The 17,496-nt window shown below is 45.3% G+C and overlaps 2 protein-coding genes across 8 annotated transcripts in view; one reads left to right on the top strand and one right to left on the bottom strand.

Annotated features, from left to right (window-relative positions):
- Positions 1-17,496, bottom strand: part of LOC141270715 (uncharacterized) — a 669,979-nt gene that overhangs the window by 542,165 nt on the left and 110,318 nt on the right. The window lies entirely within an intron of this gene.
- LOC141272048 (oocyte zinc finger protein XlCOF7.1-like) overlaps positions 11,337-17,496 on the top strand; it is a 32,853-nt gene continuing 26,693 nt past the window's right edge. For both annotated transcript variants that reach the window (XM_073682334.1, XM_073682333.1), the window contains exons 1-5: positions 11,337-11,475; positions 11,602-11,781; positions 11,864-11,987; positions 12,071-12,168; positions 13,348-13,438. In XM_073682334.1, the coding sequence (XP_073538435.1) occupies positions 11,398-11,475; positions 11,602-11,781; positions 11,864-11,987; positions 12,071-12,168; positions 13,348-13,438 (571 nt within the window). In that variant the 5' untranslated portion in view covers positions 11,337-11,397. The remainder of the gene's footprint in view (positions 11,476-11,601; positions 11,782-11,863; positions 11,988-12,070; positions 12,169-13,347; positions 13,439-17,496) is intronic.

Raw genomic sequence — 17,496 nt, 5'->3', positions numbered from 1 at the left:
AGTGGGAAGTGTCAATGGGGATGTTGAAGTCACCCATTATGATAGTGGGGATGTTAGTGTAAAGGAAGTGAAGCAGCCAGGTGGTGAAGTGGTCTAAGAAAGTGGTGGCTAGCCCTGGGGGTCGGTAAATTACGGCCAGTTGGAGGTCAGAGGGGGAATAGATGCGCACACAGTGCACCTCAAAAGAGGGGAGTGTAACAGAGGGTGGCAGTGATATTTGGGTGAAAGCGCAGGTATCTAACAGGAGAAAACCTACTCCTCCGCCATGTTTGCCGTTGGGGCGGGGGGTGTGGGAAAGGTGGAATCCGCCATATGAAAGTGCAGCTGGGGAGGCTGTGTCAGAGGGGGTGAGCCAGGTTTCGGTAATTGCGAGGATCCTTCCTCCCATCAAAGATCTCCTTCTCCAGGGACCAATTCATCATCCGGATCCCAAGAGACTACACCTAGCTGCCTGGCTTCTGAATTCCTGATATTAAAAACAAGAGACCTGTCAAAAAAAAGTCATCAAAACTCTCCAGAAGAGCAGGAAACCTGTAACGAACACCATTTACCATAAGATCTGGAAAACCTTCTTAGGGTAGTGTGCACCCACTCACCCAGACCCTCATAGGGCTGATGTGGCACAGATTCTAGATTTTCTACAAGAAGGTCTGGACAAAGGTCTCAGACCTAGTCCTCTTAAGGTCCAGGTAGCAGCGTTAAGCTCATACTTTGATCAAAGACTAGCTGAACATTAGTGGGTGAGAAGATTTATGACAGCAGCCACTCGCATCCACCCTAGAGTAACAGACTTAATTCCCCCGTGGGACCTTAACGTTGTTCTGAAGGGGTTAACATTTCCACCCTTTGAGCCCTTATCAGCCATAAGACTGGACAGGATGACCTGGAAAGCGGCTTTCCTGGTGGCAATAACTACAGCCAGAAGAGTGTGTGAACTACAGGCCCTTTCGGTCAGCGAACTCTACCTGAGAATCCTGGAAGATCATCTAATTTTCCAACTTGACCCTTCATTTCTACCTAAGGTGGTCTCAAATTTCCACAGATCTCAATAGACAAGAAAGAAATGGAATGTTCGGAGAATAGTACTGCACTATCTTCAGGAAACAGAAGAAGGAAGGAAAGACGAGCGTATTTGTCCAAACAGAGGAAAGAAGGCAGCAAAATCCACAATAGCCAACTGGATTAAGAGGGCAATTACGGAGGCTTACCAGATTCAGGATCCACCTCCTCCAGCAAAGCTCAAGGCCCATTCTAAAAGAGCGATATCTGTCTCCTGGGCTGAAAAAGCCAGCGCATCCATCAAACAGATTTGCAGAGCTGCTATGTGGTCCTCAATTCATACTTTCTCCAAACACTACAGACTAGACCTAATGTCTGTTGGAGATTTAGCCTTCGGAAGGAAGGTCCTTCAGGCTATTGTCCCTCTCTAGTATATCTTTGGTATACCTCCTGTGTGCTGTCGTGGGGGGTTATTAGAGAAAATAGAATTAGACTTACCAGTAATTCTGTTTCTAATAACCCACCACGACAGCACGGGTAATTCCATCCCCCTCGCTTATTGTTTCTACGACAGCCGAATCAGTAGAAATAAAAATTAATTTGAAGCATCTATACTCTTGTGGTCCTTTGTAATAACACTGGAGGGAGGATGTGGGAGGGGCTATTTAAACCTCTTCGTATTTCCTGTCCCTATTAGGGTGGGGTTACATCCTCCTGTGTGCTGTCGTGGTGAGTTATTAAAAACCGAATTACCGGTAAGTCTAATTCTATTTTCCGCAGCATGTGCACAGCACATGTGGATTATCATTGGGGACCATGGGGCACGTATTACCAAGCGTTTTTTAAGGATTTTTGCTGGGGAAATTCCGCTTGAAAAACGCATAGTGGGCACGCAGCCTAAAAGTCAAACACCTCCAGTTCAAGGCCCTCACTTTCGGATTGTCAGTAGCCCCTTGAGTTTTCACAAAGAATAGGAGAAGTGACTGGTCACCTTTGGGACAAGGACACTCTAGTAGTTCCATATTTGGATGAATTTTTGATGAGATCAGTGCATCACTGCAACTCCCAATTAAAAGAAGTCAGCACTACCTTGAAGGACTTAAATTTGTTGTCAAACCTGAAGAAGTCAAGGTTAGAACCCCCAAGAGTGTAAGTCTCTTTAGGCCTTATACTAGACTTGATAAATCAGAAATGCTATCTCTCAGAAGATAAAAAGGAGAAAATATGCAGCTATGTGTCAGAGGCAGTAAAAGGTCCCACCATGACTATTCAGAAAAGCTATGTCATTGCTAGGTTCTCTGACCCTCCTGTATCCTGTCAGTATTATGGGCCCAGATACACACCAGGGAGCTACAGCGGGATGTTCTGGCAAATGAATATGCGCGGAAAGGACATCTGGAGGGAATATTAACACACTCTCAGATAACGACCCATTCTCTTCTTTGGTGGTTAGACATAAAAAAAAATCGATCCAGTTGAGTACTTTGGGTAAACCAAATATTGTGGGTGATTACCACAGATACAAGCCCAAAGGGATGGCGTGCCCATTTAGAGGATCACCTTGTTCAGGAAAACTGGACAAGAGAAAATAATTAAGTGTCCTCAAACATGAAAGCACTACTGGCAGTAGAGCATGCCATGAAGAAACTCCTTTCATCGTTACAGGGGCATCATGTGAGAGTCCTTTCAGAAAACCAGGTGGCAGTGACCTACCAGTGCTTCTCACTAAATTAGAATATCATCAAAAAGTTAATTTATTTCAGTTCTTCAATACAAAAGTGAAACTCATATATTATATAGAGTCATTACAAACAGAGTGATCTATTTCAAGTGTTTATTTCTGTTAATGTTGATGATTATGGCTTACAGCCAATGAAAACACAAACGTCATTATCTCAGTAAATTAGAATAATTTATAACAGCTTGAAAAATGTTTTTAAAATCTGAAATATCTGCCTACTGAAATGTATGTTCAGTAAATGCGCTCAATACTTGATCGGGGCTCCTTTTGCATCAATTATTGCATCATATAGTTACATAGTTTTATAAGGCCGAAAAAAGACAAGCGTCCATCCAGTTCAGCCTATTTCTTGTGCACTGCAGCTATTCCGCAGCGTTGATCCAGAGGAAGGCAAAAAAAAACATGCGGTATAGGCCAATTTACTTCATTGAGGAAAAATTCACTTCCCGACTCCAATCTGGCAGTCAGATTAAATCCCTGGATTAATTAACTATCACTAAGCATAAGATGTAATTTTATTGTTCTCAAAAAAGGCGTCCAGGCCTCTCTTGAACTCATTAAGGGAGTCTCACGGCTCTGACCGTAAAGAATCCCCTTCTATGCTGGTGCAGGAACCTCCTTTCCTCCAGACGTATAGTGTGCCCCCTCGTCTTTGTCACCATCCTTGGTATAAACAGGTCATGGGCGAGATCTCTGTACTGCCCCCTGATGTATTTATACATGTTTATGAGGTCTCCCCTAAGCCTTCTCTTTTCCAATGTAAATAGGCCTAATTTTGACAACCTCTCTGGGTATTCTAGTCCCTCCATTCCCTTTATTACCTTAGTTGCCCTGCTTTGTACCCTCTCTAGCTCCAATATGTCTTTCCTGAGCACCGGAGCCCAGAACTGTGCACAATATTCTAAGTGCGGCCTTACCAGCGCTTTATACAGAGGAAGAACCATGTTCTCATCATATGCCCCTATTCCTCTTCTGATGCATGCCATGACTCTATTTGCCTTCGCAGCTGCTGCCTGACACTGGGCACTCCAATTTAATTTGCTGTTAACCAAGACGCCCAGGTCCTTCTCCATATCAGATTTCCCCAACGGTTTCCCATTTAATATGTATGGGTGACTGCTGTTTTTCTTTCCCATGTGCATGACCTTACATTTATCGACATTGAACCCCATTTGCCATTTTTTGGCCCAACTCCCCAATTTATCTAAATCCTCCTGTAGCTGTGCCCTATCCTCATCTGTATTAACTACTTTACAAAGTTTAGTATCATCTGCAAATATTGCTATTTTACTATGCAACCCTTCCACTAGATCATTAATAAATATATTAAATAATATAGGGCCCAAGACAGACCCTTGAGGCACCCCGCTAGTAACCCTGACACACCCTGAGCTTACTCCATTGATAACCACCCTCTGCTTTCTATCACTCAGCCAGCTATTTACCCACTTGCACACATTATCCCCCAGACCAAGCATTCTCATTTTATATACCAACCTTTTGTGTGGCACGGTATCAAACGCTTTGGAGAAGTCAAGGTATACAACATCCACTGACTCACCCCGGTCCAGCTGTGAGCTCACCTCCTCGTAGAAGGCGATCAGGTTTGTTTGGCAGGAGCGATCCCTCATGAATCCATGTTGATATGGAGTTAGACAGTTATTATCATTAAGATATTCTACAATAGCATCTCTAAGAAATCCTTCAAACAATTTACCCACAACAGACGTTAAGCTTACTGGTCTATAGTTCCCAGGGTCACTTTTAGACCCCTTTTTGAATATTGGTACCACATTTGCTTGGCGCCAGTCTAGTGGGACAGTCCCTGTCCATAAAGAGTGCTTGAATATAAGATACAGCGGTCTGTCTATCACATTACTTAATTCTTTTAGTACCCGGGGGTGTATGCCATCTGGGCCTGGTGACTTGTCTATTTTGATATTATTTAGGCGTTTCTGAACTTCCTCCTGGGTTAGGTGGGTGATATTTAGCGGAGGGTTTACTTTATCACTCGGCATTTCCTCCGATAAATTGTTTTCTTTTGTGAAAACAGTGGAGAAGAAGCTATTGAGTAGGTTTGCTTTACCCTCATCGCCCTCTATGATTTTACCCAGGTTATTTTTCAATGGGCCAACTCCATCAGTTTTAATCCTTTTACTGTTTATATAGTTAAAGAACAGTTTGGGAATCGTTTTACTTTCCTTGGCAATTAGTCTCTGTCTCCTCTTTTGCTATTCTTATTTGTTTCTTACAGATTGTTTTTTTCCCTATAAGATATTAGCGCTTCCTCGCTGCCTTCTTGTTTAAGTTTACCGAAAGCCCTTTTTTTGTTTTTCATTGCCCTCTTGACTTCCTTATTTAGCCACATTGGCTTCCTCCTATTCCTAGCCCTTTTATTCCCATAAGGTATGTACCTTCTACAGTGACTATGTAGGACCGTTTTGAAAATTTCCCATTTTCTATCCGTGCTCCTATTACTGAGGATACTATCCCAGTCTATAAGGTGAAGGGCATCTCTTAGCTGATCAAACTTTGCCCTCCTGAAGTTCAGTGTTTTTGTGACTCCCTTGCTGGGCACCCTACTGAAGCACATGTGGAATTGTATAATGTTGTGGTCACTATTTCCCAGGTGGCCCCCGACCTGCACCTCAGTTATTCTGTCTGGCCTGTTAGTTAATATTAAGTCTAAAAGGGCCGTCCCTCTAGTTGGTTCCTGCACAAGTTGTGACAAATAATTGTCTTTGATAATTGACAGAAACCTGTTTCCTTTCTGAGATCTACAGCTTTCGGTTTCCCAGTCTATATCAGGGTAGTTGAAGTCCCCCATAATAATCACCTCGTTATTTTTTGCTACTTCGTCTATTTGTTTCATTAATAGACTTTCCGTGGCTTCTGCTATATTTGGTGGTTTATAACAGACTCCTATGATAATTTTATTATTGTTTTTTGCCCCATGTATCTCCACCCATAAGGACTCGACCTCCTCATTTCCCTCCCATACATCCTCCCGTATTGTAGGCTTTAGACACGTCTTTACATATATACAGACTCCACCCCCTTTCCGATTTCTTCGATCCCTTCTAAACAGACTGTAACCCTGTAAGTTAACTGCCCAGTCATAGCTTTCATCTAACCATGTCTCGGTTATTCCCACTATGTCATAGTTACCTGTAGATGTTTCTGCTTCCAGTTCATCCATCTTGTTTGTCAGGCTTCTGGCATTTGCTAGCACGCAGTTTACACGATTTTGTTTTGTTCCAATCTTCTCCCTGTGGATTGTATTAGAAATTTTCTTACTTCCCTTCCAAGTATCTTGTCTTGGACCTTCTTTGTCGCACTTCATATCTTTCATTAGTATGTTCTTTGGTTTCATGTTCGTGTCCGGCGTTTTTCTTCCCATCCCCTCTTCTTCTAGTTTAACGCCCTCCTGATGAGTGTTGCGAGTCTCCTGGCGAATGTGTGTTTCCCGGGTTTGTTGAGGTGTAGTCCGTCTCTGGCAAGGAGTCCGTCATAGAGGTAATTCACACCGTGGTCCAGGAATCCAAATCCTTGTTGTCTGCACCATCGTCTCAGCCAGTTGTTCACATCAAGGATCCTGTTCCATCTCCTGACGCCATGCCCGTCTACTGGAAGGATAGAAGAAAAAACTACCTGCGCATCCAGTTCTTTTACTTTCTTCCCCAATGCTTCAAAGTCCTTGCAGATTGTCGGTAGGTCCTTCCTTGCCGTGTCATTGTTGCCAACATGTATCAGAAGAAATGGATGGACATCCTTGGAACTGATGAGCTTCGGTATCCTATCGATAATCAATGTGGCGTGGCATGGAGGCGATCAGCCTGTGGTACTTCTGAGGTGTTATGGAAGCCCAGGTTGCTTTGATAGCAGCCTTCAGCTCGTGTGCATTGTTGGGTCTGGTGTCTCTCATCTTCCTCTTGACAATACCCCATAGATTCTCTATTGGGTTAAGGTCAGGCGAGTTTGCTGGCCAATCAAGCACAGTGATACTGTTGCGTTTAAACCAGATATTGGCATCTGTCCACCCTGCCAAAAGTATCAAGTCCTGCTGGAGAATGAAATTTCCATCTCCAAAAAGCTTGTCGGCAGAGGGAAGCATGAAGTGCTCTAAAATTTACTGGTAGACTGCTACGCTGACTTTGTCTTGGTAAAACACAGTGGACCTACACCAGCAGATGACATGGCTTCTAAACCATCACTGAAACTTCACACTAGACCTCAAGCAGCTTAGATTCTGTGCCTCTCCACTCTTCCTCCAGACTCTGAGACCTTGATTTCCAAATGAAATGCAAAATTTATTTTCATCTGAAAACAACCCCTTGGACCACTGAGCAACTGTCCAGGTCTTTTTCTCCTTGGCCCAGGTAGGACGCTTCTGGCATTGTCTATTGGTCATGAGTGGCTTGACACAAGGAATGCGACACTTGTAGCCCATGTCCTGGATACCTCTGTGTGTGGTGGCTCTTGAAGCAATGACTCCAGCAGCAGTCCACTCCTTGTGAATCTCCCCCAAATTTTTGAATGGCCTTTTCTTAACAATCCTTTCAAGGCTGCGGTTATCCCGGTTGCTTGTGCACCTTTTTCTACCACACTTTTTTCCTTCCACTCAACTTTCCATTAATATGCTTGGATTCAGCACTCTGTGAACAGCCACCTTCTTTAGCAATGACCTTTTGTGGCTTACCCTCCTTGTGGAGTGTGTCAATGACTGCCTTCTGGACATCTGTCAAGTCAGCAATCGTCCCCATGATTGTGGAGCCTACTGATACAGACTAATGGACCTTTTTAAACGCTTAGGAAGCCTTTTGCAGGTGTTTTTTGTCAATTATTCTAATTTACTGAGATAATGACTTTTGTGTGTTCATTGCCTATAAGCCATAATCATCAACATTAACAGAAATAAACACTTGAAATAGATCAGTCTGTTTGTAATGACTCTATATAATATATGAGTTTCACTTTTTGTTTTGAAGAACTGAAATAAATTAACTTTTTGATGATATTCTAATTTACTGAGAAGCACTTGTATGTCAGCCATAAGGAAGGTACCCGGTTCAATTCTCTAATGGAAGTGACCAATCAGGTTTTTCATATGGCAGAAAATCATCTTCTCTCCTCATGTGGTGGATGCCTTCCTAGTGAGATGGAACTACAATTTAACATATGCTCTTCCGCCAGTGATGTTAATACTAACAGTCCTGAGAAAAATCAGGGAGTATCATGCAAGAGTCATTTTGATAGCACCCTATTGGCCCAAGAGGCCATGGTTTTCTTAAATGAGGCTAATGCCAATCATGGAGCTACCAAAAGTTCCAGATCTACTCTCCCTTGGCCTCGTTTGGCATCCTCAAGCATCCAGTCTTCATTTGACAGCATGGACCTTAAGAGTTCTCTTTTAAGGGATAGAGGTTTTTCTTCAAACATGGTCTCCACCTTGCTCCAGATTAAAAATTCAATCACTACAAAAATTTATTGTAGGACCTGGAAGAGATTTCTAGCCACTTCAGGGGCAAGTCTAGAGGACTGGGTGCCAATCAATGCCATTCTAGACTTCCTTCAGAAAGGTCTGGAAAGGGGGCTTCCTACTAGCATCCTTGAAGTTTAGTTGTCGGCTCTTGGTGCTGTATATCATTATGATCTAGCGGGTAATCAATGGATTTCTCGTTTTATTAAAGCCTGCTTCAGGTCAAGATTAATTCCCTTTCCAAAAGTCCTTCCTTCCTTGGGATTTGAATCTGGTTCTGACAACCCTAACAGACTCTCCCTTTGAAACCATGGACTCTGTATCAGTCAAATTCCTCACGTTAAAGACAGTTCTTCTAGAGGCCCTAACTTCAACTCGTAGGGTTAGTGATATCCAGACCCTGTCAGTAGGTCCTCCATTTACACAGGTCCTGCAAGAGAGCATCATTTTAAAACCAGATCCAGCCTACTTCCCTAAGGCAGCCTCCAGGTTTCATGGGAGTCCAGAAGTTACTCTTCCCTCATTCTACTCTTCATACCAAAAATAATAAAGAAGAGAAATTTCATACACTTGATGTCAGGAGAAGCCTAATAAAGTGTATATCGGCTATGGAATCTTGGAGAAGATGCCAGTCGCTGTTTATTTCATTTCCGTGCCCTAGGAAAAGGCTTAAAGAGGTCCACTACTATAGATAATGGCCCCAATGTATTTAAATGGTGTAAATAAGTTTTGTAAATACCTTGTGTTGTGCTTCTTGCCTGCGAACGGCGCTATAAAAGCCGCTCACAGGCAACACATGACCCCCGGCTTCAGCCGGCTCTTGCATCCGTTTATATTACGTCAAGTCGGGCATGACCCAGTGACGCCCTCCCCGCTGAGTGATGGGCTATGGGCAGGGTTTCTCTGCACGTCACAGCCCAGCATCCACCACGCCCCACTCCCAATGAATGAGGAGAGAGGGAATGCACGTGGTGGATGCTGGGTGTGACACGCGGGGAAACCCCGCCCACAGCCCATCGCTCAGCTGGGAGCTCGTGACTGGGTCACTCCCGACTTGACGTGACCTAAGCGGATGCAAGAGCCAGCTGCAGCCGGGGGTCACGTGATGCCTGTGAGCGGTCAAGTAAGGTCACAGGTAAGAAGAACAACACAAGGTATTTACAAAACAACTTATTTACACCATTTAAATGCATTAGGGGCAGTCGTGGACAACGTCTTTAAAGCATCTAAAAGTACTCTAGCCAGATGAATTAAAGATGCCATCAGATTAGTTTAGTAATTCCAGGGGATCTGAGGGCTCGCTCTACAAGAGCCATTGCAACCTCCTCGGCGATGAGGGAGGATGTGTCCATTGATCAGATATATAAGGCAGCAATGTGGTCCTCTCCTTTTATAAACACTATAGACTGGATTTAACTTCCTCTTCTGATCTTTCTTTTGTGAAATTGGTTCTACAGGCTGTGGTCCTAAATATAAATTTTTCTCTGTAAATCTATGTGGTGCTGTCATGGGTGATAGAAAAAGCTGTAATTACTTACCTGTAATGGGATTTTTCAGAACACATGACAGCATCCTTTATATTTCCTCCCATCACTAGTTATGGGTGAGCACTAATTCATTTCTTGGTATGGAAAGAAAAAATTTTTTTTTTTTTATTTTGGATTTCCTGGTATGGGGGTCACCTTGTGCTTAAGGAAGTTGGGACTACGGGCGCTAAACATGTGCCTAGAAATAGGGACGACCGAGTCTATTACTATATGGTGTTAATATACTCCACATCCGCCCTCTTTTCAGCATGTACTGATATCTCTGACCCTGTACACATGTGACTGCAGCGTCAGTTACATTGGCCGCTATGTGTCCGCACTTCAATACTGTTGCCTGATGCCCCGTCCTCTGACAAGATGGTCACCTCACTCTGATGCCAACTGACCGCTGCGTCCTCTGACCCATTTACCTGACCATTGCGTCAGCTGGCAAGTCCTGCTATAGGTTTCTCCATATGACCACACATCAGCGCTATGATTTCCCTTCAGTAGACTGTGACAGACCTATATGCTTTTCTGCGCATGAGTCGGTGAGATCACAACACCGACACTGCGTCTCCATTTTATGTGAGGTTGTCTTAATACTTGATATTTGCATTGAAATCACCTGCTGTCACTATATGCACCTTTTCTATTGGCTACTCACACTTGAAATGTTTGGCTAAGCTCCGCACCCCTATCCCGTCCCCTCACATCTCTACCCCTATCCCCTCCCTACACATCCCTGTCTCCTCTCCACCAACCACCCCTGACAAAGCATTCATGAAAACATTCACTCGTCGCGTGTTTGGTGGGTGAAATTATTATTACCAATTATTTACACTTATTGTTTGTGACTCATTTGTGGATATAAATCCATTTTCATATTTTCACAAAACAAGTTACTTTTTGTTTGGACATGTGTGTATATATATGTTAATGAATACTGACTCTTATACATTTTTTTTTTCATTTTCCTATTGTTAAATTGACAATCATACACTGTGTGAACTATGGCTTATACTACTGGGGCTCCCACAGTTGCTCACCCACCAATTTTAACTTTTGACTGTATTACTGGGAATATCCATACCCGTTGTTTTTACGATTTATATCTAATAAAGTTCATCCTTTTTTTAGTAATTGGAATCAATATTTCTGCCCTGACCCACATCCCCCCTTTTCGTTTTTCTCGTTCTATGCAGCACCTTTCTGGGACAATCACATTTACTGGGATTACAATTCTCTGTAGTTTATATTAATGTTCTATCATTATCTGTTACTGACGTCCCCTCTTCTGCCGTCCTGATCTCGTTGGATGTTCCCGGGACTTTATAACTTTGTCTTTTTATAAAATATTTAATAAGTTCAGATAATTTAGATTTGTTCTATGCTTTTAATGCTGGATTGGAGACATTATGTGATAAATCTCTGTATCTGACTATAATGTGATTGTGTGTTATACCGGGGGCAGGACGGGGCCATGACTGGATGTAGTGATCATGTGAAGCCGGTAACAGCTCCGGAGATTTCTTACATGGGATCTTTATGATGTTACATCGTCATCTTCTCCCCATTCAGGTCCCTACAATATCGGATCCTCTCAGTGGAGATCTTCTATATAAGAGAATTTTCCTGATTGACCATCAAGGATGGATAGAGACAGGGACAAGATGGCGGAGAGGATATTACACCTCACCCTAGAGATCCTCTTCCGGCTTACTGGAGAGGTGAGAGATTCTGATGTCACATTACATCATTCTTATCTATGGGAATAACAGATGGACAGAACTGGAGAGGTGAGGACTCTGGAAATGTCTGTAGTGAGATTTATTAATGTGTCTCTCCATAACCAGGATTACACAGTAGTGAGGAAGACCTCTAGTGAGCGCTGTCAGGACCCTGTGTCTGAGGGATGGGGAAGACCCCTGAGCCCAATCACAGGACCTCCACCTCACCCCCTGATACATGAGGACATCAATGACCAGAAGATCCTAGAACTCACCTACAAGATGATTGAGCTGCTGACTGGAGAGGTGACACTGCTGGGAATGCTGGGACATTATACAGTAATGCTATGAAGGGATTGGGGGATGACGGTATCATTGTATGTGTCAGGTTCCTATAAGGTGTCAGGATGTCGCTGTCTATTTCTCCATGGAGGAGTGGAAGTATTTAGAAGGACACAAAGATCTGTACAAGGACATCATGATGGAGGTTCCCCAGCCCCTCACATCACCAGGTAATAGACAGGACTAAATGCACACTGCCTATAATTATCTGTATGTAAAGAATGAATTCAGTCCCTGTTTGTGTTTCCTCCAGTTCTATCCAGTAAGAGGACAACACCAGAGAGATGTCCCCATCCTCTTCTTCCACAGGACTGTAAACAAGAAGATCCCAATGTTCCTCAGGATCATCAGGTAGATGGAGAGAAGGTGCCATGAGATCTTCCCTATAATGTGCAAACGGCTGTGAAGGTCTTGTGTTCAGTCTAGTTTTATCCACCAGTATTAAGGGAAGAGTCAGATGGCTGTTTAACTCTGATCGGGATTGCAGCACACTGCTCGGACTGGCTGGCTGTTCTCCCGACCCGAGCATGACAGCTTGTATTTCAGTGCAACTGTCACGCTTGGCTCACACACCTAATATCATGCCTCAAGTGCCAACAATGAGCAATAGCACAACCTCACTCTACCGAGCCCCACATAGGAAACATGCACTACAACTACAGTCTATTGTATATACAGTGAACCACCTAGAAACACCTCCCAGCTGCAGGGCTGACCCTCTGTAACTCTCCCCTGCCCAGCTGCAGGGCTGACCCCCCTGTAACTCTCCCCTGCCCAGCTGCAGGGCTGACCCCCCTGTAACTCTCCCCTGCCCAGCTGCAGGGCTGACCCTCTGTAACTCTCCCCTGTCAGCTGCAGGGCTGACCCTCTGTAACTCTCCCCTGTCAGCTGCAGGGCTGATCCTCTGTAACTCTCCCCTGCCCAGCTGCAGGGCTGACCCTCTGTAACTCTCCCCCCTGCCCAGCTGCAGGGCTGACCCTCTGTAACTCTCCCCCCTGCCCAGCTGCAGGGCTGACCCTCTGTAACTCTCCCCCTGCCCAGCTGCAGGGCTGACCCTCTGTAACTCTCCCCTGCCCAGCTGCAGGGCTGACCCTCTGTAACTCTCCCCTGCCCAGCTGCAGGGCTGACCCTCTGTAACTCTCCCCTGCCCAGCTGCAGGGCTGACCCTCTGTAACTCTCCCCTGCCCAGCTGCAGGGCTGACCCCCCTGTAACTCTCCCCTGCCCAGCTGCAGGGCTGACCCCCCTGTAACTCTCCCCTGCCCAGCTGCAGGGCTGACCCCCCTGTAACTCTCCCCTGCCCAGCTGCAGGGCTGACCCCCCTGTAACTCTCCCCTGCCCAGCTGCAGGGCTGACCCCCCTGTAACTCTCCCCTGCCCAGCTGCAGGGCTGACCCCCCTGTAACTCTCCCCTGCCCAGCTGCAGGGCTGACCCCCCTGTAACTCTCTCCTGCCCAGCTGCATGGCTGACCCCCCCTTGTAACTCTCTCCTGCCCAGCTGCAGGGCTGACCCTTTTACAATATTTCTTTCAGGGTAAAGATCTGCCCCATATTAATACTACAGAGACATATGTGAGGGGTGATGAGCGGTGTAAAGAGGAGATTCCTACAAATAACCGCACAGGTGAGTAGTGACCACTAAATGCCGAGAAGTCACAGATTCTTGTCATTAACTGGCTTGCAGAGTAACTTTAGATTTTCAGGGTTTTTTCGGTTGTGTTCACGTGAAACTTTTGATGTGGATATAGGGGCTGTTTCATTACGAGGTTACCCAGGACTATTCTTTTTTTATATTTAAAATGTGCTAAGAACTATCACCCAGGTAATCTTTCTTCCTACCTTTTGTTCCTGCTGCTGATCTCTACTGACACAGAGTGGTCACAGACGGCTCTTACTGGTGATTTGGCTTCTCCTCTACTCTGCTCTGTTGATGGGGCGTGACTGTCGATGTCCTGCTGATTGATAGTTTAACTGCGGGAAGCCTGCTGTCAGTCACCATGATATCGGAAGTCATGTCTTTGTCGACAAAGCAGCCCGGAAGAAGAAGAGCTGCTCTTCTGACGTGGAGCAACTGAATCGCCAGCAGGAGCGGTCAGTGACCACTGAGCCAGCAGGCACTTGATAGCCTCTGTTAGCAAATACTTGCCTGTTTTAGTTTTTAGGCCCATAGTAAAAAAAAAAAAAAAAAAAAAAAAAAGTCTTGAACAATCTCTTTAAGATTTGCACTGTGCACACCAATCTTTAATGAAGGTGGGGGGTTTGGGTAAGTAATACTGAATTCATGCTGTCATGCAGATACCGTTTCTTCTCAGTGGTGCAGGCCTCTGTGCGCCTCGGCAGAAATGATAACCAAGCCAAGAACAGATTGGAGCAATATTTCTGATGGGCTAAAGTTATGCCACTAGCGATGAATTTGGCGGGCATTGGCAAGCCCCGTTCATGCTCCACCCACTTTGGCAGACCTGACTGAGACATGCGTGAAAATGCCAAAAAATTCTGCAAAAAGTTTGCAACTTTTCAGTGATTCACTTTTTTTTTCTATTTTTTACATAACCGCCATCATACGTTGACTCTCGACAGAGCTTCAGTATTGCCACGTAGTTTCTGGGCCTATGGAAGCTAAAATCCTGAAGACTTAAGAACCACCTGTTCACTTGGGAATTGTTCCCCTTCTTCTCTTGCATCCACCTCACACTGACCTGAACCTCCTCCCTAATAGAAAGTATCGTAAAAGGTCCAACGCCCACTTAATGTCCAAACACTCCTTCTCTACTCTCCAAGTAGTTCTACTCTCAGGAAGACAGTCTTGGGTATATTTTCGGGTGTTCTTCATCGTTCACTTCCTGAGAAAAGACTTTATCAAATCCGATATTATTATAATTATTTATTATATCGCCATTTATTCCATGGCGCTTTACATGTGAAAAAGGGGTATACATAGCGAAAATGTGACGGCGACTGTTACAGAAGGAGCGAGGACCCAGCCCGCGAGGGCTCACAATCTACAAGGGATGGGTGAGGATACAGTAGGTGAGGGTAGGGCTGGTCGTGGAGCGGTATGGTAGAGCGATGGTTAATGCAGGTTGTAGACTTGTCGGAAAAGGTGGGTCTTCAGCTTCCTTTTGAAGGTTTCCACGGTCGGCGAGAGTTTGATATGTTGGGGTAGAGAGTTCCAGAGTAGGGGGGGATGCACGGGAGAAATCTTGTATGCGATTGTGGGAAGAGGAGCTAAGAGGGAAGTAGAGAAGGAGATCTTGTGAGGATCAGAGGTTGCGTGCAGGTATGTACCGGGAGACTAGGTTAGAGATATATGGAGGAGACAGGTTGTGATTGGCTTTGTATGGCATGGTTAGGGTTTTGAACTGGAGTCTCTGGGCAATGGGAAGCCAGTGAAGAGATTGACAGAGAGGAGAGGCCAGGGAATAGCGTGGGGACAGGTGGATTAGTCGGGCAGCAGAGTTTAGGATAGATTGGAGGGGTGCGAGAGTGTTACAAGGGAGGCCACAGAGCATGAGGTTGCAGTAGTCAAGGCGGAAGATGATGAGGGCGTGCACTACTGTTTTTGCAGATTCATGGTTGAGGAATGTGCGGATCCGGGAGATATTTTTAAGTTGGAGTTGGCAGGAAGTGGAAAAGGGCTTGGATATGTGGTTTGAAGGAGAGGTCAGAGTCCAGGGTTACCCCAAGACATCAAGCTTGAGGGACTGGGGAGAGTGGATAGCCATTGACATTGATAGATAGGTCAGTTGAGGGGGTTGAATGAGATGGCGGAAAGATGATGAATTCTGTTTTTGTCCATGTTAAGTTTTAGAAATCTAGCAGAGAAGGATGAAATAGCGGACAGACATTGTAGGATTTTGGTTAGTAGGGAGGTGATATCTGGTCCAGAGAGTTAGATCTGTGTGTCGTCGGCATAGAGGTGATAATGAAAGCCATGAGACTCTATGAGCTGTCCCAGGCCTAAGGTGTAGATGGAGAAGAGTAGGGGTCCTAGAACTGAACTTTGGAGGACACTGACAGATAGGGGGTGAGATGAGGAGGTGGTGTGTGAGTGGGAGACACTGAATGTCTGGTCTGTTAGGTATGAGGAGATCCAGGACAGGGCCAAGTCTGTGATGCCGAGAGACTAGAGTCTGGAGTAAGAGGGAATGGTTCACTGTGTCGAAGGTAGATGACAGGTCCAGGAGGAGGAGGACAGAGTAGTGTCGCTTGGATTTGGCAGTTATTAGGTCGTTGGTGAATTTAGTCAGTGCAGTTTCAGTAGAATGGTGCGGTCAGAAATCAGATTGTAGGCGGTTGAAGAGGGAGCAGGAGGAGAGGTGGGAGGACAGTTCAGAATGGACGTGTTGTTCCAGTAGTTTTGAGGCATAGGGGAGAAGTGATATGGGACGATAGCTAGTCAGAGAGGATGGGTCAAGGGAGGGCTTTTTTGAGGATGGGTGTAATCGAGGCATGTTTGAAGCACGAGGGGAAGACTCCAGTTGTTAGTGACAGGTTGAAAAGGTGGGCTAGGGTTGGGATGAAGATAGTGGTAAGGTTTGGGATGAGGTGGGACGGGATTGGGTCAAGTTCACAGGTGGTGAGGTGTGATTTGGAGAGTAAAGAGGAATGTTCATCTTTCGTTATGGAGGAGGAGGATTGAGTAGGTGTGGGGAGGGGCTGTGTGGACTTTAGGCAAAAGCTTTGTCTGATGGTGTCAATCTTCTGCTTGAAGAATGAGGCAAAGTATTCGGCTGAAATAAGAGGAGAGGGAGGAGGCACTGGGAGATGGAGGAGAGAATTGAAGGTGTTTAATAGTTGTTTGGATTTGTGAGACAGGGAGGATATGAGAGATGAGAATGTTTTTTTTGAGTGTGGACTTGAAGGTAGTGAGGGACTGTTTGAATGCGATGAAGTGCTCATTGGAGTGGGACCTTTTCCATCTACGCTCAGCAACCCTGGAGGCCCGTTGCAGTTCTTTAGTTAGGCTGGTGTGCCAGGGTTGTTTGTTGATTTTGCGAGCTTTGGTATGTGTGAGGGGGGCGACCGAATTGAGAGCTGCAGCTGTTATGGTGTTGTATAAAGTGGCAGCAACATGTGCATCATGTAAGGAACTAATGTCTGTAAGAGGGAGAAGGGATTCGGAGAATGAGTGTAGGTCAAAGTGTTTAAGATTTCTGCGAGGGTGTGCAAGTTTGTGGCTTGGGGATTGTTGCCCTGGAGAGGAGAGGGTAGAGATTGTAAGTAGGTTGTGGTCAGAAAGAGGGAGAGGTGAGTTAGAGAGGTTAGATAGGGAACAGAGGTGCGTGAAGATGAGGTCCAGTGTGTGATATCTGATGCGTCCGTCTGGACCACAAATTCCTTGGAGAAATCCGGACCAACTAACAGTGACTGTTTACACAGGGCTATATTCAGTTCCAGGAATGCGGTCTCCGCTTCTGGAGACCACTTAGTCATAGGCGACTTCGTACCGTTAAGGAGGTGTCAGAGGTGCTGCTATAATTGCAAAATTAGTGATGACGCTATGTTAGTATCCCACGAAGCCCAAAAAACGCTCTGACCTGCTTCTTTGAGAAAGGTTGTGGCCTAGTCTGGATCGAGTGAACCTAATTCACTTGGGATTTGATCTTGCTCCTCCCTACGGCATAGCCCAAGTACTTGGCTTCTTCCATTCCCATGGCACATTTCTCCTGTTTGATGAAA

The sequence above is a fragment of the Phyllobates terribilis genome, unplaced genomic scaffold (genome assembly GCF_046119375.1).
Source record: "Phyllobates terribilis strain yellow unplaced genomic scaffold, ASM4611937v1 Scaffold_5__5_contigs__length_657084704, whole genome shotgun sequence".
In the NCBI taxonomy this organism is placed as follows: domain Eukaryota; kingdom Metazoa; phylum Chordata; class Amphibia; order Anura; family Dendrobatidae; genus Phyllobates; species Phyllobates terribilis.
This window is presented reverse-complemented; position numbering and strand designations above follow the sequence as displayed.